Source organism: Abrus precatorius, unplaced genomic scaffold (assembly GCF_003935025.1).
Source record: "Abrus precatorius isolate BTA unplaced genomic scaffold, Abrus_2018 Scaffold7, whole genome shotgun sequence".
NCBI lineage: Eukaryota > Viridiplantae > Streptophyta > Magnoliopsida > Fabales > Fabaceae > Abrus > Abrus precatorius.
This window is the reverse complement of record NW_020874417.1, coordinates 13,736,972-13,758,343: the sequence shown is the minus strand read 5'-3', so window position 1 is coordinate 13,758,343 and position 21,372 is coordinate 13,736,972. Positions and strand designations below refer to the sequence as shown.

The following is a 21,372-nucleotide window of genomic DNA, read 5'->3' as shown; positions in this document are numbered from 1 at the left end:
TTGGAATAGAGGTTGCAATATAGTTGGTAAGGTTTTGTTACCCATGTCAAATTATCTCTACTTGCAACAATTCATTGGATAAATTTAATAACATGTTAAGGGAAAGCAACCATCAATTTATGATAATCCCCTACATTTGTCACCAATTAGTCTTATTGGATTGAATTCAAGTAATGTTGAGAGGTATAATTGAAGAGGATGAATGTAGCTTTGATCTTAATAGCTACCCATGACCACAGGCAATGTAAGATTAAAGATACAATGATTAAACCAGATTAAAGATGCAATGTTGGGTTTAACATACAAAAAAGACTCCAAGATATAACACATGCTTTATTCTATAGCATGCATTTCATTTGTGTATGACACTGCACATGCCTTTATGCTATTGGATATGTAAACCCTTGTTTTTGTTATTTATTATTTTGTATTGTATGTTAATAGTTTATGCATGTTGTTTGAAATCATGAGAGTTTAAGGTGTATGAGCTACAGGACTTCTCGTTGTAGCAAGAGAGATTATCCAGAAACAGGCTCTCTAGAGTCCTCTCGCTATAGCGAGAAGTGAATAAGGATAACCCAACAACATTCTCATTGTAACTAGAATTTAGCGTTGTAGCGAGAGATTCTCTTGTTGTAACTAGAATAACAGACAACAAAGGAAAAATATTGTCTAATTTTTTTGCTATAGTGAGTTGCTCGCTGTAGCGAAAAAATCATGAATTTGAGGGATATTTAAAGAACTTTCATCCTAAAAACTTCTATTTTAGAACCAAACAACCTTCCTTCTCTATTCTCTTCGTTCTCTCCCTCTCCCTCTCCTTCTCCCTTCTTAGAGAAAACTCTCCCAAATTCTGAACTTTTTCCAAATCTGAACTTGAACGTCTATTCCGTTCAGATCCAAGTAAGTTTCTCGGAGTTTAGTTCTTCAAACTTTATTCTATTTCTTTGTTTTTTCTCTTCTTATAAGTACTCTCTTTTGTGATATATAGGAAAAATCTTGCTCCTTGGTTGGTATCCTTGATTATAACCATGTGTTTTCTCTAGATCTCGTGAAGAATGTAGTCTTAGATACCTACTTTCAGGTAAGGGGAATTGATCTCGAACCTTAAGTCTTGTTTATGTATTTTTTTTATTTTTTTTAACTTAGAAAACTCAAACTACTTTATTATAAATAGCAAAGTTATAAGATTTTCTTGAAATTATAGTATTAAAAAGGGATTTTTGGTAAGAAAAACCTATGATTTAGTTTAATAATCACCTAAGATAAAATTTTATAGCAAAAGTTATGAACAAGAATGAATTTTCAAGAAGTTTTCATATGTGTGTGTGTGTGTGTGTGTAAGAAGACAAGTAAAGGATGATGAACTTTAGGATAGATAATTTTATTAAGACCGAGAGAGTATGATCTCTGGCAATATATTTGTAGTGTAATTATGTGTAAATTAAATTGTACGATTGAACTGAATTCAGAGGTGTCCGACCTTTGACATATTGTATTAATTTTTATGATGAGGTATTTCATTGTTTCATCAATATATGCTTGAATGAAATCTTTGACCATTATGTAAAGTGAATGATGCATAATTGATTGATTTAGAATGATTAAAATGTTTTTCTTCACCATATGTGATTGGACATTTTATCTATGTAAGAATAACATATGACAATGACTATGGATTTTGTTTGATAATCGATATATGGTGAATTTATGATAAAATGTTTCATTAGTGAAAAAATTTGATGAATAAAATGGTTGATGTAAATGGTATGCATGAGAAAGAAAATGTAATGAGTAATGCTGAGAAATGAAAGTTATGTGAAATGTGGAGAAAGTAAGTGTCATGAAAAATGATGAGACACTGTATAGATAATTACAGAGATATACTTGAGGTATAAAGTTCGGAGAAGATTTGAAAAATCTTGAAAAAATGAGGGTGATAAATATTATTTGTAAGTGGGTGCACAATAATTTGCTGAAAGTAAAAGCATTCACAGGTCACACACTTATTTTCTGTCGAGACTGCTGACTATACTTTTGCTAAAAGGGACCGGAGGAACATACGCTGTATCCATGTTGTTCAGGCTAACCAATGACTATCTATACTTATGTGAGACCTCAAGGAATCCCAAAGGCAATGACTATAAAAATGTGATATGTGTATTTATAATAGGTGAGTCATAACGGATTGATTGGTGTGAGTATAATACAAGTATTGTAATAAATCAACGAGTGTAATTATAATGTATATATTGTAATACATTAATTAATTTAGTTATAATGCACATATTATGACATGCTGCTCGATGTGGGAATATGTGAAATGAAAGGATTAATAGTTTATTTGAACTATTGTAATACTAGTTAATGTAATGGATTAATTGATATTATCTTAGTGCATATTATAAGGTTTAAAGTATGAAGGATACACCTGTTGTTACGATGATTTTGTTAAATTGACATTGAAAATAATACTTTTTACTATATTTGGCACTAATTTATATTCTTGTGTTATTTTGATTAATTTATGAATAAAAGAGATTTAGTAAGACAGAGGATATTAACCCTTACTAATTATTTTTAGGAATTGAAATTGAAAAAAATTAGAGAAGATTGACTCATCTAGAATTATATTTTTCAATAGGACTGTAAGGAAGGAGTGCTCTACTAGGGTTTAAAATAATTTGAGAAATTGTAATATTTTATTAAGTTGATCAGATTTTGTAAATATTTTAAATGTCAGTTTTAGAATTTGTGATACTTTGTTAAATTTTATTGTAATTAATAATTTAAAAGTGTATTCGTAATATTATTAATTAGTTATTTTATTGCAATAGGTAAAACTTATTTATTTGAGAAGCGGTGTTGATTTTGTTTTAAACTTATATGTATATAATGTGTACTAAATAAATTGTTAGATACAAAGTTAAATTTTACTCTATTTATCACTTTAAATTCTTGAAACTATTCCTTTCAAAAGTTTTAAACACCCTTAAAATTTTATAAATTTAATAAGAAAATGTAAGTTATTTTTATTCAATTATTTAAGCCATAAATAGAAAAGATAATTCTTCTATTTTCCTTTCTCGTTATAAAAAATTATCTATTTTTGAATAAGAAATTAAGGCTGTCACAAGATAAACAACATTGAAAGGAGACATAATTAAGGGTGAGGTTGAATAACAAGGTAAGAAAACACTGGAATGGGACAAGGTTACCAACCTTAATGCACAAAAAAAACTAAACTAAAATTTGATAATTATTTAGTACATAATAGAAGAACTCTCATAAAGAACTATTATTGTTATTTATATAAATCTGAATGCGTAATTATGGTATTTTGTGTGTAATGAGTATGAATGTGTGTGTGTATATATATATATATATGTGTATTCATGACTGGATAGGGTTGAAAATGGGCTAAGTACCTAGGTACAGAGTGTAATACTGGGTTGTCCTCGCTACAGCGAGAGGGTCCTGGGAAGAAGGACTGAAACTGTCGCCTTTTCGTTGTAGCGAGAGATGTCTCGCTATAGTGACAGAGCGATAGTTTGGGTTGCATTTCTGGGTGCAGTCTCGCTGTAGCGAGAGGGTCTCGCTGTAACGAGATTCTGCAGAAACCAGAGTGCAAATTTCTCTAAGTTTTTCGCTGTAACGAGAGGGCGTGTCACTGCAGCGAGGTCCCCTCGCTGTAGCAAGAGTATCGCGACCAGAAAAGGATTTAAAAGGGGTTAGGGTTCAAGGAGGGTTATTTCTCCCTCTCTTTTTGAAGTCCCTTGGATCCTCTCATTCTCAAAACCCTTTTCTACCGATTAAATTGCCTCCAAAGTTGTTCGTGAGCTAGATTGAAGGTTGGATCCGTGTGGGGAACGCTTAGAGGTGAGTTTTAAACAGTTAGGGTTTTCATTTTTCCTCTTTTTCCTCTGTTTTTGGTGATTTTTGAAATTTTCATAGAGTTTCTCCATGTGCTTAGGATGAAATCCGTGAAAGAGAGCACTTCTTGGTAGATTTAGCGTGTGGGTCTTCAATCTAAGGTAAGGGGAGACTCTACCTATCTCAAATGTGTGGTAATTCTTGTGTGTTTTTGTTAATTAATGCAATGTGGCTGAGATAGAGAGTAGGAATTGTGTGTTTGATGGAAATTGGTGTGCAAGGTTATGTGTGCTGGAATAGTTAGGCCCTTTGGGGGTGATTGTGTGTGATAGAATGCCATTGATTGGTAAATTAATGTTATTGTGAATAAATAAAGGTTATGTGTCGTATATTGTGGATAAAATGTGGGCTATGTGCCGAGTACCGTTAATTGAATATAAGATGTGTGCCGTGTGCAAGCATGAATATTGCGTGAGTGAATGAAATGTATGTGAATGGGGCGTGTAGCACCGTTGTAATGTGTTGTGAATGGTTCAGCGATACACTGGGGGTGTGGAAGATGAGGACGGTAGAAATACCTTGAGGAGGAGAGAGTGGTGGTGATACCAACTGTGGAACGGGTGCACCACAGGCCACACACTCTCTTTCTGACTAGACCTCTGACCACTATCTTTGTTAAGCGACCAGTGACTGCCCACGTGGTATTTATGAGGCAGGGGTAACTGGCGACCATTCATGGTGTAAATCTGTGATCACAGTGCCACAGTGAGTGTGGCTAGCGTGCATATGCATGTGTTTGTGTATTGTACTTATGAATGTGAAATGTTGCTGATGCCGTGAGTGCATCAGTGTTAAATTGACATAAGCTGTGTGATAATGTTGCCTATGATTGTATTTGTTTAATGTATTAAAAATGTGCTGGAGGTGACACTCTACGCTGACTATGTGTTTTGAGTAGTGTAAAGTACTTACCCTTACATTCATTTTTCAGGTAATCAAGACGATCAGCACTGGACTCAATGAAGGAGTGGATGGAACTGCTATAGGACTTAGGATATTATTTTGAAAACTGTTGTATTTGAATAAGTCCTGTAACAATTGTTTGATGAAATTGTAACCCCCTTTCTTTATTTTGAAATGTTTGACAAAACTTGGATTAGAAATGGAAGTTTTATTATTTCAAAATTTTGTAAAATTCCTTATTTATTGAAATTAAATTTAAGATGTTACAAAAATAACAAGTCTTCTTAAGGCTAACACAATGTACATTTGGCCTTCTCTATGTTAAAACTTATCTTGTAGAAAACCTTAAACTAATATAAATTTCTAAAAATTCATATGTCGTATTCAAATGAACTCTTAATGATAGTTGTGTGTGTGTTTCTAAAATATCCTAAAGATCTTTTTCAATAGTCTATCTACACGAGAGAAGGAAAGAGCCTTGTGGATCCTTCTCTAGATAAGCTATATTAATATTGCCAATTTCTAAATTAGTTTTAGTGAGATATTACAAAGAAATTTAGGTATTCATAATAATTTTCTACATGTCTTCGAATCACCATATTTACTTGTTGAATCAACAAAAGGAAATTGTTTTCATCAAGTTTGATAGAAAGAATAGGAGAAAAGGTGATAGGTGCAATTGAGGAGATAAGTTTAGGTAGAAGTCATGGTTACCCGTAAGAATACAACAAAACTTTGAGATATCATTTTACAATTTGAGATAGAGTGAAAAGTAAAGAAAAAAGTAAAATTTGTATTATAAATAAATTGATTACAAATACAACCAATATTTATATTGGCAAAATAACTTGATTATTATAATAGAAAATTGAAATTGTATACAATTAAAAACAACAAGTAAATTTTAACAATGTTCATACTAATCAATTTGTAGTAGTTAAAAGAGTGAGTCAAAAGAAAGTCATTGTAAAAATAAAAAATTGATTATTGAAGAAGTAAGTCATTTACATTGAATCAAGCTCAACAAAAAAATTTCTAAAAAGACCTTTATTATGTATAAAGACAATACAAATATTGAGAACATGTATAGAGTTACAAACATCTTAACAATGAGAAGATTTCAAGTCTATCACCACATCTCATGTTTTCTCTCATATACTTATATAACATTAATATTATGAATAATAAAAATTGAAATCATATTCTAATAATATGATACTTTTAGGAGTTTGTGTGCCTAACTGCTTGTTTCATTTTTCTTTGGTTGTTTAGTTTTAAATTTCATTAGTAAAAAAATATTTTACTTGTTTTTTTTTTTTTTTGTTGTTTTAAAATAGCATAAACAAGTTTATGGGTAATGTTGCTTAGACCTTTTCTTCCAAGTAAAAGACTCATTGAAAGCAATTTTTAGTTATCTTTTGACAACAAGACAAAAAAAACTGTTATTTCCATTTGAGAGGAATACAAATTACATCCCAACTCTTCTATTAGACCTTTGCCTCCTACACTCACTCACCCTTCTTCAGTGCTCATAGCAGTAAGTTGAGATAAAAATAATAAATAAAATAAAATAGTATTTACCTGTGTGAACCAAATTATCTATTGTATGTCACAACTCCTATTTTCTTTTGTCTTTATATGAAATTATTGTGATGTTCTGTTTAGGTAGCGTATGATTTACAATTTGATATATATGTAACACCCTCTTTCCCTTAATCCTATATGTTGATTCCTACTTAGTGTAAACTCACTAGTTGTTGAGAAATTATCCTAAGAAGGAGAGTGATTGTTTTACATATGTGTATGTATTAATGATGATTGAGATATTGTGTTATTTGTTCAAATTTATTTTAAGGCAATTCTACATGTTTTTTATTTATTTTGGAGTTTATTATACTCTTTGCAAGAAAATCATATAGTCTAACAAATTGGTAATATTAGTATATACTAAAATTATTCAATTTCTTTTAGAATTAAAAAATATATTTATAAAGTTATTTTAAAGAGAAATGTCAATTTCTAATATTATTTTCATTAGTTTCATAAATTAGTACAATATGTGATTTTATTGGTAAAGACATATCTAGAATAAAGAATAGTTAAGATTTGAAATCTCAAAGATATTTTATTATTATTATTATTATTATTACAAAAAATTTTATTTTTGGGTTGAGTTTGTGATTGAGAGTAAAGAAACTTTTCTTATAATATAACCATTAACTAGTCATCATTAACATGACCAATCATTATGAATATGACTAATAGTCACATTTTTTCATGATAATTTGTTATATCCATCACTTTTATTCAAACAAGCCTTTAAATTTTATCCTTGATTTATTTTTATGTCTCTATAAATGCATAAATTTTGAAAAGTAAAATATTTTCTCTCTTATTTGGTCATGCAAGTACACACACTATCTCGAATTTTTTTTTTTTTCTCACTTCTTTTTTTTCACTTGGCTGAACAACTTTCTTTTCCTTTCTTCTCTATTTTTGTTCTTTATTTTCTCCATGTTCTCGATCTTTTATCATGCTTTATTTTAGCTTAATGAAGTCTTAAGTATGTTAGCTTGAGAGTACCCCTTCTTGGAGTTATTTTTAGACATCCATTTTGAAGATTTAGAGCTTAGATGGTATGACATCCTTAATCTATTCAATTTATATAATAAATTATGACAAAATATAAGAAAAAATGAATTTTTCATTAAAAAAAAAAGTAGTATGAAAATGTGATGAAATTAAAACTTTTTCGTAAATAAATTCTTTCACGAAACTTTACAAAAATATTAGAAATAACAACTGATAAATTGTACCTTAATAATTAAATTTATACTAGAATCTATAACATTGTTATTCTTTTTATTCATAAATTTTGATAAAACTTAATTAAAATAGGTAAAATTTTAGATGAATTAGGAAATATTCATGTTGATTTTTAAATCTTATGTTGGTAATCCATTTTATTTTAGGATTGCATCTACTGCCATTATTAATGTAATAATTCTATTTTATGACAGATTATTTTTTTCCTAGAATAGAATCATGTATATAATAGCAGGTAGGAAATATAGGATTTTGTTTATTAGTTTCCTGTTTTATTACTCCTAATGTCTGTATTTATAGCCTATGTTATACCTATTTAATTTTAAGGAAATACAATACCCTCCTACATCTTAAAACAATAGAAGTTATCAAAATCTTAAGACTTTACAGATAAATCTCATTCATAACATAGAAATATACTTTTACAATTTAAATTTGACATAAAAAAAAAAACTAAGATTGAGAGAATTAATTGTTAAATATTACACATATAATTTAAATCATTATTTATAGTAAATTTTATCAAACCTTTTAAGTGTCTAAATTTAACATCAAATTATTTATATACCAAAAATAATTTCTAACTAAGACTTAATCAAAATTATTACAACCTTAATACAACTTAAATCCTAACAGAGTAGATTCTTCCTTGCAACACCACTGAGAATATGATCATAGAACGAATTATTCTTTATTACAATTCTTGAAAAATGGTTGTAAGGATGAGTATTAATTGCCCCACTAAATCCTTTATTTTATGATCACGTTAATCAATGCATTACAATATATGCATTATAATTACATCTGTCGATGTATTACAATACATGTATTATAATCACACCAATCAATCTATTACAACACACATATTATAATCATAAGATCACTGTATTATAACATGGATATCACAATTATACATTCATTGTCCCTGAGATCTCTTGAGGTCTTCATAGTATAAATAGTTATTGGTTAGCAGCAGTAATACAGATACAATGTGTGTCGACCCTACCCCTTTTAGCAAAAGTAAGATCAAGAGTATCTGTCAGAAAATGAGTGTGAGGCATGTAATGCTTTCATTCTCAGCAGTTTGTGTGCAATTAAAAAAGAAAAACATTCACCACCTTACATTTCCCTAAGTTTTTCCAAAATCAACTCTATCTTCCACACTTCCAGTATATCTCTGTCACTATTTATACACATTTCCATCACTTTTTCATGACACACCATTTTCTCAATAATTCTTTTTTCATGATTTCCTTTCACATTCAATCATTTTCACACTTACTTAACAGTTCAAACAACAGTTTATACAAATCCATATTCTTAAATATTCACACCAATAGTCATTCCAATTTTCTCTTACATACGATTAATTTCACATTAACAATAATACACAATCATAATAATATTCCATTGAATTATAATTAAATCATCAAATAATTTTACTAGAGGTCGAACATCTCTAGACTCAACTCCAATTGTAGAGTTAAAACATATTAAAATTAAATCACATACTATAGTTACATTATCGAAGATCACTCTCTTAGTCTTTAATAGAAATCATTTATCCTAAAGTTTAGCCTTTTCCTCAGTACACATTGTTCAAGATAATAATTCACAATGTCAACCATGCATACATAATAATCAACAGCAAAATCCTAGAAACTTCTTAAAACATGTTTTGTAACATCTCCAATTTCTGTTAGCATGGTCGGGATTGTTAATTATTAATTGGTTACTCTTTGCTTCATTTTCTTTGCTCTAGCTTACTTCTTGCTGTGAATTAGGATGTTTCTTAATATTTGAATTTTTTTTTTTTTAGCTTCTAAATTTTCGTGATTTATTGTCCAATCATATTGTGTCCCTTGCTTGCATCATTATTTCTCCTAGGATATGTTTATTTATTTTCGTATATGCATAACTATAAAAATCGTGTGATGAATTACCTTGAGCAACCCTAAGAGAGTACGATAATTTTTTATATTTTTTTTTGGAAAAAAAAAGGGATAACCATTGATTTGGATGGATGGGCCCTGCCCTCCTGATCACTTGAGTAATATTACTACAAATTGTTATTGCCTAATGTTAGCCCTGTTTTATTTTAATTGGTTATATAGCATTGTTATCTTATTTAGGGATTTTAAGAGAAATATTCGTGTGACCCTTACCCTCCCTAGCCTCTTACCCAAATTACCCACCTGACTTTAGCCCAGATTTGCATGAGTCTTTTCCATAATATCATACACCCTATTTTCACGTGTGAATAAAGAGGGAATTAGGAGAGGCACCTTAATGACATTCGTATACCCTCTCTCTTAATTAGGGCAACCGAATCCTGTTTAAATGCATGTGGGGAAGAGAGAGAATCGGTTTTAATGACCAGAATCCTGACCTTAATGATTGCACTTAATGCAATATTCAAATTCCTAGTTACCCTAAATACATGCAGCCGCCACCCGAAAACCATTGCATTTTGATTGGCCATTGTTTGAAAATTTCTCATTTATGGTGTAACCAAAAATAGAGCCCTAACCCTTTCCTTTCTCTTATTGATACTTGTTTAAAATTAAATTGAATCCGCATGAGTCCCTTCGTGTTCCCCACTCTCACGTGCACCAAATAAACCCTTAGGGTGAAATGCTTCTATTAAATTAGGGTTAAGAGTGGAAGAACTCAAAAGGCACCTTAAATTCTCTAAATTTCCCTAGTTACCTAAGTTAACTATGACCGCCACACATGATGATTTTTTGAATATTCCCTCCTAATTGGTGCAACCGAAATTAAAGCCCCATTCTTCCCATTAAATGCAAAATTTTGTTTTCATATGTGGGCTGACTCTTCACCTTAATTCAGCATTTAATTTGCCTCTCACCTAAATTAATTACCATGAGGATGTGAAAAGACGCCTGCCCCATTCCCTCCTCAAGTAACCCAAACCGTGGCCAGCTTTTAATGGGCAAGCTAATCAACACAAAAACGTCCCACCTGGAACATTTATTCCCCTCAAACTGTGCCCAGCATTCATGTTATGCTCTCTCCATTTATTGGTTGTAATTATTATTTTGTAGAGACTCTTGCACTTGCATGGCCATGAAGGAAGTGTCACTCTTTTCCTAGCCGCCCAAAGAACTCGACTTTTTAAGTACAGGGAATGCTAAGGGTTTGAATTTATTTCTTCCCCATAAGAACTTGAAACCGCCACCTGCCCATTTAAGGATAATGAGTCAACGTGAGAAGTTATTACCTGGTGCAATTAAAACCCTAAAATCATGCCAACCATTAATTCCTTCCTTAATTTCTTTCCATTAATTCCATATTCTCATTTCTTCTTTTATGGCATTTACTACTCATTATGGAGGCTTTTCACCCACCCACAATTAGGAGAGAAGGCGCCACCTTTACCACAATGTAGGCTAGGAGCCGCAACCCTTCATGTGACTAGAATATAGAGAGTTTAGAACCCCTTTCCCCCATCAAAAAATTTAGTGGCCACCTCGCCTTAATTGCGTAGCCTTGAGGAAACCAACTCACCATTCACGATTATGTTCTTCTAATGATTGATTGTTGGATAAGTGTGGAACATTAAATGTTGCTTCCTTTCCCACTCTGAGCATTTAATGCTTTAATGGGACGTTTCACCTACACCAGAGCACCAGGGGGCGTGACCGTTCCAAGGAGAAGGCAAAAAGGTTGTGCCACTTCACTTAACCTAACCCTAAAACCTTCCCTTGTGCAGCTCTTGACTGCCAGCCCTTTTGAGAGATGAAAGGACCTAAACCTTACACTCATACTATAAAAGAGTTTCCCTTTTTTCTCACGCGCCCTTTTCCCTCTCTTTCATTCCAAAAACGCTCTCAACTTCATCACTTCTTTTCTCTCTCTCGACATCTTTTCACATCTATACTAAACTTTCTACTCTCTTTCTCTCGTGAGCAACACGTTCCACCATCACCCTCTCAAAGAGACAACGAACATCAAGGAGCTTTCATCACCGCTTGCACCCTTCTTTCAAATGGTTGTGCTGCTACAAAGGTCTCAAGTTGTGATCGAAATCCCACAAGCACCAAGGTTGAATCTTCCACTCCTTTTCTCGTTCTCAAACTAAGCAAGGTTACGGGAGTTCTTAACTGCATGTGAATGAGTGTGCATGTTCAAATATGTGTAGTTGAATGTGATGTATTTTCTTCTTCGTCTTCGTCTCTATTGTTGTTAAAAGGTTACATGCAAATGATCTCCTCTTCATCTCCTAACTTCCTTATTCGAATAATACCAAAAATAGTATAATGAAACTCGAATGAGTGTGAATAAGTGAAAATATTGTTTGCATGTCATTGATGCTGTAAACCTTGCATGATCCTTGCTTGTTCGTACTGGTCATTGAATAAAAATGATGACTTTAGATGGTTTTATTCTTGCATGATAAATTTTCGTGATACAACATTTCATCCTCTCTCAGTTCTTGTTGTTTATCTTCTTTTTGAATCTTTTATCATAAAATCATTTTTTTCTCCCCACCTATTTTTTTTTTTCCATTTAGCCGAGAGCCAAGGAACTCTATTTCGGTTGAAAATGAAAATTGTTTTATTAATAAACCATGGATGTTGCCGATTTCTAACTTAAAAATCTGAGTGTTGCATGTGGGATTAAGTTACGATTATTTTATAAAATTTTCATAATGCCTGTGCAGACAATGTATTTCTGGGTTTGGATATCTTGTTGAAGTTGTTACATTCATCTCCATCTTATTCCATTTTCTTCTATTTTTTCCCGAATACACGTGCACACTTCTCCTTCTGAATGCGTGAACCCTTTTGAGTGTGCTCTGATTTCACCTTATCATTATTATTACGTGGGTATTCCACATACATGATGTGGGGGACGGAGAGTCAAGGACACAGTTTGGCATAGTTGGGGAATGTGAGTGTTCAGGTTCGAGGGAAGAACCTTGGGGGTAGTGGAGGGGGGTTGCCCCAATGGTGCAGAATAGCTCACCGCGGCCAGGACACGTCGCCATCGAAGCCTCCACTAATCCTAACGCGAGCAAGCATTACCAGGATCTGGGAGGACTCATTCCTGAGGAACCGAAATGGTAAAATGGGAGAATATCCCTGATAGATTATGTACGATGTGTGCTTGTAGGGAATGAGGGCCTCTGATCACCTTGACTGGAGGAATGCTGGAAATGGAGGAAGTAGTGGTGTTCTAAGTTGCATTGTCTAACTTGCATTACTAATTAATTTCTGTGAATTTACTTGTGCTTCTTGGTTGTCAGGTAGATATTAGATTGAGACTATATGCTTACTGGAAATCTGATTTTGTTAATATTTGCATGTCATTATAACTATCTTATTCATTTGATTTCTGAGGGATACTTGTTTCGGAGCTCACCCTTTCTATTTTGTTTTGGTGCGGTGTTTTGTTTTTGTTGTTGTTGTTGTATTGCATGATCGTGTGACAGATAGACCCACTCCGAGCGAGTATATGGGGAGAGGACTCCGGAGGGAAGGAGGGATGAACGTACGACCCAGCAACGCACCGCCTCATGTACCAAGGGATGATCTCCATGACCATGGGACCCCTCGCTGAAGACGGATGGAAACATACTTGGAACGACCACATTTTTGCTGATATCTCCGTACCCTTACCACCTGAACGGAGTATCATTATTCATTCACCCCCTTCTTCTCCATCATCTCAAGAACCCCCTGCCAAACGACTCAAAACTTTTGTGGATAAAGGTAAGACCATCATTAACCTTGACCCCGAACCTACCCCCTGTCCCAATCCTGCTCCTGCACCCGCACCTGAGTGGAAAGACATTGGAGTTGTAGAGTCTTCCGTCAGGCCAGTAACCGGTCATTCTCTTAGTATTCAGGCACCCCCTTCTGAGGAAGCCAGACCTTCCACCCGACGCCCTTCACCACCACCACCCACTTCACGATCACCACCACCTACCATCAGTTGGATCGACAGCGACCCTGACGACTTGCTGCCCTCCCCTCGCCCTCAGCCCGTGGACGATGCATCTAATTCTGATGGATTGGAATCCAATCCTAGTGAGGATTCCTTTCCATTAGAGTTTTATTTGTAGATTGTTATTTTCTTTATCATGGATGAACACTGCTTCTAGGTTTTTGGATTGTTTTGTTATTTTGAAATACTGAACTTTGGGGGTTTTTGTTTTAAGGTAGTTTTACCTTGAATCGTTTGAATGGAGGACCTATATAAATATACTTTCCTTTTTACCTACATGCTTCTCATTGTGAATTTAGAATTTTATTCCAAATGATATATTTATATGATGTCATGCGCTTATCTCCACTATTTATAGAAGATCATTCTAGAAAATTTAGGGTCGATAATGAAGATGATTGACATATTGATAAAATGTTGGAATAATTTAAAATATATACTTTGTGATGAACGGACTAAAAAGAAGATACCTTGTCATGATTATTATCTCGATTTAATTAGATTTGTACACTAAACTGAATTTTATTACGGATAATAGTGTTTACGCCTTGGAGTGAACCGTGAGGATCGAAGTATGACGTCTGTTCTCTTGTGATAAAAATCGCAATGCTGTGTAGATTTGCTATAATGTTGATTAATTGATCTCTGGTTTACATTTATTTTTGGGTGCACCATTTTACAAGAGTCTTGAATTAGGGTATTATGAGATATGATCCTAGCATAAATTTTAGGTGTTCATAACTTTTACTATAAAATTTTGTTTGGGTAGTTCTACAAACAAATCATAGGTTTTTGTGCCCAAGAATCTATTTTTAACACTGTAGTTTTAGGAAAACATTAGAGCTATACTATCTAAAATAGGAAAAAATGTGTTTTTAAATAAGAAACATGTAAATCGGAGTTAGAATTTGGGATCAACTCCCCTTACCTGGAAATGAGTCTCTCACAACCAAAAGGACGAGAGATGGTGTCTCTAAGACTAAAATCTCCTTAGGATTCAGAAGAAAGTGCGATGTTTCGAAGAAGATATTGTTCAAAGACCAAGTTCTTCCTATACATTACGAAGTATAGTACTTTTGAGAAAAGAGAAAATACAAAAATACAAAAATAAGATTGAAGGATTAAGCTCTAAGGAACTTATTTGGAATTGAGAGGAAAGGGAATTTGGACTTGGATTCAAAAGTAGTTTGGAGTTTGAGAAGGGTTTCTCTAAGAAAAGAAGTGGGACAACGAAGAAAGAAGTGAGTAAGAGGTTCATTAGCTTACAATACAAGTTTTAGAGTGAAAATTTCTTAATATCCTTTAAAACTCACGAATTCCTATTTGAGTGAGAGTATTTTTGCTTGAGATAAAAGAAATATTCTTTCTTTCTTTAGAAAACTCTTGCATTTTGTAAACAAGAAAATGCAATTGAAAATTTAGGGTGTTACATATGGAAGTTATTCTCATTCTCCTCTTCCATCACAAAATTGTGAAAACTACAAGAAGCACAAAAAGGGAGTGATCTACAATTTGTTTATAGTTTTGGTTAAGAATAAATTCATTCTTCAGGACTTATTATAGACGATTTAGGATATGATGATGCATGTGTTTGAGATTATTTTTGGGATTTATTTGTCATATTTATCATAAATAAAGTTTTAACCATGTATGTGTTTGTGAAACTATGATGGGTTCCTATGGCTATGTTTCACATATTGTTTTCTTTTATGTATCTATGGTTGAAACCTATGTTGTTACAAAGAAAATAGATGTTTGCTATGCATTAGTATTATGCTTCTATTTATCTATGATTGAAACAAAGGTTGTTGCAAAAAAAATGGATACTTGTTATGAAGTCTTCAGAAAATTGTTGTGTCTAAGCTTAATGAAATGAGTTTGATGGCTAAAATGACATGAAACATACTGAAACTATGTGCTTTGAATGAAAAAAATTGTTGAATGATCACCATGATAAGCATTGAGTGTACACAAAGTATGAAACAAAGAAAAGAATAACAGCATAGCCTGTACTGTAGGTATCCCGAAAACCTTTAATCGATAATAGAGTATATTAACAAATGTGTTCGAAAATGTTGCTAACATTTTTCATAAGAAAATGCTCACTTGATGTGTTTCCTCTGTGCATGTTATAGAGTTGGAAGCATTCATGATGAAATGATCTTATTGCACAACACAATTGCACAAATACTCAATCACAAGGCATAGAAGTATGTAGTTGCACGCTTGTGCATAGCCACAAACATCAAAATTCTTGTACAGCCACCACAAACAGACAAGAGTTCAAGCCCTAAGCAATGGGCTAGTACGCACATAAAATTAAGCCTAATCCAATTTTAATATGCGCGGCCCATGATCTATCACCATGACTAAAACTGTGACCTTAAATATCCTCTAAAAGGTATTAGATGTTGAAATATCAAGTAATTCGAATTAAGAAACAGACTCTCCACTTATAGTTTCTCTGTATCTAGAAGGAGCATTATTCAAAATTGAAGCTACTTCTATAAGACACTAGACATAGAGCAAGCAACCACTCTAAGAGAGGCACGAGTAAGCCAATTCCTTTTCCTCAGAAAGCTCTCCTGCTGTCAAGTCCAACTTGTTTCTTGAAAACTCATCAATTGGAAGTCCTGTGTAAAAAAGTTGAGGAATTATGTCTCAGATCAGATGCATATATCCAAAATTTAGAACCACAAATACTGATTGGGATAAACTTTGGAAAAAAAATCTATAATTTTATAATTTTCCAAAGCTTCCATTCCTTTTAGCTTACGAGAAATGGACTGTAATGTAATATCCATGTTTTAAGACTTTTGCCTGTTTTCCTTTTTGGAAAAATTGTGTAATTATGATAAAAAAAATCTTATTTAAAAAAATTAAGGCCAGAATAAACTGGTCCATAATTTCAGTTGCACTAGAAAGCATCACATCAAGTACAGGGATTGTTCATTTAAATTATTTTAGCAACATTTTCATCAAGAGTGTAAAAAGGTTAGAGCAAAGAACATACACTGACAACTTAAGAGGGAGCCATTATGCCCCCACTAAGTGACAAAACATTTACCTTGAACTATTTTCCATTCCCCATTTGCACAAGTGACAGGGAATGAATAGATCAATCCAGCTGGTACATTGTAAGAACCATCAGAATATACTCCCATTGATACCCAGGTCCCCTAATATTGCAACAAAAAAGAATGAGTTGAGTTCGAGACACATACAGAAACTGAATTAAAAATTAAACAAAAACCTAACTAACCTGAGGAGTTCCAAGAACCCAATCTCTAATGTGATCACAAGCAGCACTAGCAGCAGATAGAGCGCTTGAAAGCTTTCTAGCTTTAATAATTGCAGCACCACGTTGTTGAACAGTAGTTATGAATTCCCCATTCAGCCTTGATAAAGAACAGCAATGCTTCAATGAACAAAATTAAAAAAAAAAAAAAAATGTATTTGCTAAAGTTTTAGTTCACATAATATTTGTCACATACCAGGCATCATCAGCAACAAGTTCACGGACAGGCTTCTCTCCTGCTGGGGTTTGAACAGTTGCATGGTTAACATCAGGATACTGAGTTGAAGAGTGATTACCCCAGATTATAACATTTTTAACATCAGAAACTTGAACGCTCAATCTTTCAGAAATTTGACCCAGCGCCCTGTTGTGATCCAGTCTAGTCAAACAAGAAATGTTTTTCTCAGGAATAGATGGTGCAAATTCTTTCAAGATCAATGCATTGGTGTTTGCTGGGTTAGCAACAACAAGAACCTGCAAGATATTGCAAAATCTTTTATAAATATTCCCAAAAACACAAAATTGAAACACATTAAAAGAAAATAAAAAAATATATATACAGTAGACATTTCATGAATATGAGTTACATTCCATCATGATGGAATCACAAGGACTTCACCATACAGAATACACCTACACATAAGTGAATTAGAAGGAGCTTTTTCCATGACACCCAATTCTTATGAAAATTTGCATCTCCTAAAAGTGGTCAAAGTCTTAAACACAAGTACAAGAATTCAACATAATTGCGAAGATACAACTAAATTCATTGCAACTCCAAATATCTTCATTGGTCTTACATCTAGCCAATCTCATTAACCAATATATTAATAGTTTTCAATTACAAGACAAAACCAAAACACCACATGTAACTTGACCAAAGTATCAAAAACGAAAAAAAAAAAAACGAACACATAATGAAGTAGAAGTTTGACTTAAAAAACTGTAGAAGTTAAAGTTCGTTAAGAAGAGCCCAAGGAACCAGTGAAAGGAATTACCTTGCAGTTGGCAGCAGCATGTTTTTCGAGGGCTGAAGCCTGGGACTTATAAATGGAGACATTTTTAGACATCACATCTTTCCTCTCCATACCTTCTTTCCTTGGGAATCCACCAACCATTACTGCAATATTGACCCCAGTGCATGCCTCAACCACGTCAGTGGTAGCAACAACACCTGAAACAAATAATTGCACCCAAAATCATAACACTGTTGATTATATATAAGAAATGGAAACAAACCTTTTCCAAGTCCAAGATTGCTATCCATAACATTTATGAAATATTTAACAAGGAAGGGCAATTCAAAGTTCAAACCTTTAAGAAGAGGGAATGCAGCATCCACCAATTCCATTTTAACTCCGTTCAAAGACTCTGCTGCTGGAGGAATGTCAAGCATATGGAGGATCACAGGCTGGTCAGGACCCAGCATCACTCCCCTAGCAATCATAGGAACAAGAGCATACCCGATTTGCCCTACAATTGATAAAGCATTTTATTAGTACAGAAAAGTTATGAGAAGCAAATAATCAAATAATTCCATCATAAAACCAATTTGTCTTTCATGGAAAAACTCCACCCAACAGAAGTCATTGTAAATCATTGAGGAAATCAATTAAGAAAGCTAATAACTGTACATATATCAAATATCAATTTAATCAAAATGATCAACGCTTTTATTTTCAGTTCACTGAAAGTAAATCACAGCAACATTATTTTCAAGTGCAACAAAACAAAGACAACTAAGGGATAGATAGTTTCGGAGGAGGGTTTTGAAATTGAAGGGAGGAGAGGGCAAATTTTTATTTTAAACTAACAGAATTATATATCATTTAAGATAATAAATAAACGGTTAATACATTATATTTAGGTTAATCTATCATTATATATCTTAAATTTAAACAATTACCAAATTAAAACATATTTGTTTGAAATGGAAACCTCCAGCCCCCCCTCCCAAAAAAATCACTATGGGACTACATCCCTCCCTTAACAGTAATTATGGTCAATTTTCCACACTATTACAGTGTAAGATGTTTCTTATTCATTCATAGAAAAGATACACAAACGAGACAGCAAGTGACAATCGGAGGTAACTAAGGAAGGACCCAAGATGACACTAGTTTCAACTTTTATTTCCTAATAATGCAACGTAACACACAAGCCAGTTCATAACAAAGCCAATCATAAAAAACACAGTTACATTAGAATTCCTAGCGAGGTATTAAAAACAAATCACTGATAAGCATATCTACATAAAAATATCACAATACACAGGCATAAAGCATCATCATTCATTACAGTATCAGATCTGAAGCCTGAGCAGATCAAGACCCGAACAAAAACAAAGACAGCATTTTGACACAGACCCGGAATTTTAAATCATCAAACCAGCCCAAAAGCATGGTCAGATCACAGATCTTGCTTACAAAAACTGAAATTTGAAATCAAGAATGGGTTATGAGTCGGAAATATAGAAACAGCAGAGAAAAAGATTATAGGGGTGAAAACAATACCTGCAGCACCAGTGACGAGAACACGAACTGGATCTTTGGCCATTTTCAAAGAAATGGGATGAATCGGAGAGAGAGAGGTTTGGGTCGATGAAAATCGAAGGGAGTGTTGGAGAGTGTGTGTGAAATGGAGATGTACTTGTGTAATGTGTATATATTTTGTGTGGAGATAGCGTTACCACGATACCACCTCGTGAAACGACGCCGCTTCACTAGGGTTAACTTTAACGGCGCGGAATACAGACACAGCTGTATTGTAAAAGAGAAAAATCAGCTTTCTATTTTTTTTTTCTAAATACTACAATTTTTTTAAAATAAACAAAAAAATGTTTTTAAAAGAAAAATCAAAGTCTCTAATTCTCCATAAAGGGTTATTGGAAAAGATGTTCTCAATCTTTTTGGGTTAGAATAATAAAGTGTCATAAAATTTAGGGTTGAAATAATTATTTTTTATTATTAATGTCGGTTTAATAAATGACAACATAAATTTTTAATTATTAAAATAAGAGTGTCAAAAAGTAAAAATTGACACTAACTTAATCCACTATCATATATTAATTATGTCGACAAATATCTTTACAATACTTAAATGTCGGCTAAGAAGAGTCCGACAGTTATGTGTCAGTTTATTAATTTCCAAGATTTATGTGTCGGTATATTAATTTTGGACACTTGTATGTGTGTGTCGGCCGATAAAAATCTTACACTTGATTCATGCTCCATGCAGTCAAACACACGTTTATCCTATAGTTAGAGCTGACAAAATGGGCCAAAAAAACTCATAAAATAGACAGGCTTGGATTCTAAAAAACAAGGTCCGAAATTACCTTAAGACATTTTGGCCTAGTCTAGATAAGCCATGTACCTGGTAGGGCTTTAATCGAGATGGCCCATGTGAGCTTGGACAGCCTGAATTATATAATATATATTTTAGATTAATCGAGTTGATCCATTTATTATGTAGATGGACTTTTTATCTTTGGAACTTTGTTTAATTGTGAATTTATTTATATATTTGTAGACTTATTGTGTGTATAGAAATTAAAAAAAAAAATAGATGTTACAAAAAAAAAACTAGTGACCTATTACAACTTAAAAAAAAATGATCTAATACAAAAATTAGACCAAAAAAAAATGAGTGGTCTATTAAGCTATTACAAAAACAACCTAAAATGACATGTAACAAACACTAAAAGTAGCAAAAAAAAAGTGACTTAATGTTACAAAAACAATAAAAAAAATGACCTATTACAAAAATAGGAAAAAGAAAACAACAACAAAAATTATTTAGGCTGTTAGGCTAGGCTCGCAGAAGTCCATAGCCCACATAGGATAAGGCTTGGGCAACAAAAATACAAGCTCATTTTTTACCTTATGCTAAATAAGTCTGACCCATTTGAGTTTGCTATTTGTATCTAGCCAGGCTGTCCATTTTGACAACTTTACCTGCAGTTAAAAAATCAATACACTCTTTTACCCACAGGTCTTTACCCAATATGAAGTGTATATATATTCGAATTGAATGTGCATTCTTCGCATATTAGGAAAAGTTTGCATTGGAGAAGTTCAATTTGTAGAAGCAACAAAGAGAAGAGACTTTTAGGTTAGAAGTTTTAATTTTTAAAATTTTTGCAATTAAGATTTAGATTATATTATTATTATTGACTAAACCCTCATTTTGATTATCGAAAGAGTTTGTATCTAGCATTTTAGTTCCTGAAAATTTAAAAAGGTTGCACTAGTCCCTAACTCTTATCTTTGTCATTCATTTTAGTCTCTAAACACAGACTCCATTAACAAATGGTAACAAAAAGTTAACATGTCACGTTATGTGCCACATCAAAAGCCCAGTTGTCAGAAATAGTGTTGTTTTGAAGGGTTGAGAAAGTGAACATGGCAAAACGGTATCGTTTCTTCCTTCCTTCTATTATT

General features: G+C 32.9%; 2 protein-coding genes across 3 annotated transcripts; one reads left to right on the top strand and one right to left on the bottom strand.

The window, feature by feature from the left end:
• Nucleotides 1–13,228: 13,228 nt before the first annotated feature.
• On the top strand, nt 13,229–13,750 carry LOC113871509 (extensin-like). Its single transcript, XM_027508600.1, has one exon. The coding sequence runs from the start codon at nt 13,229–13,231 to the stop codon at nt 13,748–13,750; it is 522 nt and encodes a 173-aa protein (XP_027364401.1).
• Nucleotides 13,751–15,572: 1,822 nt separating this feature from the next.
• On the bottom strand, nt 15,573–19,564 carry LOC113871160 (malate dehydrogenase, cytoplasmic). Of its 2 annotated transcripts, none has more exons than XM_027508020.1 (7): nt 19,444–19,564; nt 18,245–19,361; nt 17,929–18,104; nt 17,127–17,404; nt 16,895–17,030; nt 16,700–16,811; nt 15,573–16,265 (listed from the first exon to the last, which is right to left on the bottom strand). In XM_027508020.1, the coding sequence occupies exons 2-7, from the start codon at nt 18,375–18,377 to the stop codon at nt 16,171–16,173; spliced, it is 930 nt and encodes a 309-aa protein (XP_027363821.1). In that variant the 5' UTR covers nt 18,378–19,361; nt 19,444–19,564; the 3' UTR covers nt 15,573–16,170. The 2 variants fall into 2 exon arrangements, with proteins under 2 accessions (XP_027363821.1, XP_027363820.1); XM_027508019.1 differs by having other exon boundaries at nt 18,245–18,403; nt 19,444–19,563.
• Between the last annotated feature and the right edge of the window lie 1,808 nt (nt 19,565–21,372).

Coding starts and splice junctions, on each gene's coding strand:
- LOC113871509 (XM_027508600.1), top strand. CDS start 13,229: ATGGGACCCCTCGCTGAAGACGGATGGAAACATACTTGGAACGACCAC.
- LOC113871160 (XM_027508019.1), bottom strand. CDS start 19,486: ATGGCCAAAGATCCAGTTCGTGTTCTCGTCACTGGTGCTGCAG. Junction 18,105..18,244: donor TGCATTCCCTCTTCTTAAAG/GTTTGAACTTTG, acceptor TATTTGTTTCAG/GTGTTGTTGCTACCACTGAC. Junction 17,031..17,126: donor CTTGTTGCTGATGATGCCTG/GTATGTGACAAA, acceptor TTCTTTATCAAG/GCTGAATGGGGAATTCATAA.